This window comes from Atta colombica, unplaced genomic scaffold, assembly GCF_001594045.1.
Source record: "Atta colombica isolate Treedump-2 unplaced genomic scaffold, Acol1.0 scaffold189, whole genome shotgun sequence".
Classification (NCBI taxonomy): Eukaryota; Metazoa; Arthropoda; class Insecta; order Hymenoptera; family Formicidae; genus Atta; species Atta colombica.
Window position 1 is genome coordinate 1,021,414 of NW_017259281.1, and position 1,530 is coordinate 1,022,943.

A 1,530-nucleotide genomic window follows, 5' to 3' on the forward strand; every position below is an offset into this window, starting at 1 on the left:
TATATATATATAAAATAAATATTAGTATCATATTAAAGAATATATACGACAAAATTATGAAAAAAAAAGTTTCCTCCTGAAATCGGGATCTAATTTCACGATGCACCAGCTGTCACCCATCCAAAGCTATACTTCATCTAGTGTTGTTTGACTTCTGCAATCATATGGGAACTGTTTCTTCGATGACCCAAGAATCCTAAATGTACAGATGTAACTGTGACATATCTGCTCAATAGATATTGTCAGAAAGCTCACATATACTTAAAATATGCATGAGTATTTAGTTTCATAAACGAATCTAAAAAATTTTAGTTTAATTTCTCCAATAAATAATTGGATTACAAGAATGATTATTGCAAATACTTTGATTACTGATACGGCACTATAGTTTTTGATGAGCTTAATGAATTATAATTAGACACAGTTTATTTAAATAGTTATTATTATGGATAGCTCTATTGAAAGCCAATAATACAATAATTCATATACGTAATTATTAAGATAGTGCGTTGTAATGATCATTACGGATAATCTGATTAGAAAATTAATAATTATTCAGTCAAAAACTATTGGGGAATAATTTTTTTAAATGATCTGATTAGGAAAATCAATAATTAGGGGAATCAATAATCACTCCGTCAAAAGCTATTGGAAAATGATTATTGTACATAATAATCCGACTAATGGAATCAATAATCACTCTGTTGAAAGCTATTGGGAAATGATTATTGCAAATAATCCGACTAATAGAATCGATAATCATTCCGTTAAAAACTATTGGAGATCATTGTGTGTGAATAATCCGATTATTGGATAATAAATACTCACTATTAAAGAGCGAATAATCATTATTAAAATCCAATAGTGATTATTGGTTTTCCAATAGTTCATTTCCATAAGGGCGAATATACTTTATAAATTTTTTAATATTTTATTTCTTATTTAGAGCAAGTCTATAAATCAAGCGGCATACAATTCATTTTGGTACAAGTTAAAGCCTAAGGAAAGCAAAATCTTGTTGTTATTGATAATGAGATCGCAGAAGGAATTGACAATGACAGCCGGAAAATTCGTAGATTTATCTCTGGAGGGTTTTACAAGCGTAAGAATTTTGAGATTTTCGTTTTCTCTAATTATAGCAGTAATACGATTTAAATATAATACTTAATCCCTACAACACACATTCCGAAATATTCTGAAAACACACCATGGGTCTGAAAGACCCATTGTAACTTTGATAGGTCGTAATTTTAATTTAGATTAATATTTTTAGACTCTTTTTTTATTTTGAAGCTTTGAGATTTAAGAATCTATTTAAATTGTGATGCTAAAAATTTTTATATTGTTAAGTTATAAAATAAAACTTTTTTTCTTCGTATGGAGCAAGCTGGAAGACATCTATATGGGGTTTTAGGGTTAGGTACTACAAAGTGTCACTATAACTTAATTAATAATTTTTATTATTAATAAGAGAATTTTTTGTAAAGAATTGAATTCTTATTAGAATATTTATCATATATTATATTTATG

At 27.2% G+C, this 1,530-nt stretch overlaps 1 protein-coding gene across 1 annotated transcript in view; it reads left to right on the plus strand.

The window, feature by feature from the left end:
* LOC108686654 overlaps positions 1 to 1,530 on the plus strand; it is a 19,268-nt gene that overhangs the window by 4,431 nt on the left and 13,307 nt on the right. The window contains exon 4 of the mRNA XM_018192082.1: positions 947 to 1,102. Within this exon, the coding sequence (XP_018047571.1) occupies positions 947 to 1,102 (156 nt within the window). The remainder of the gene's footprint in view (positions 1 to 946; positions 1,103 to 1,530) is intronic.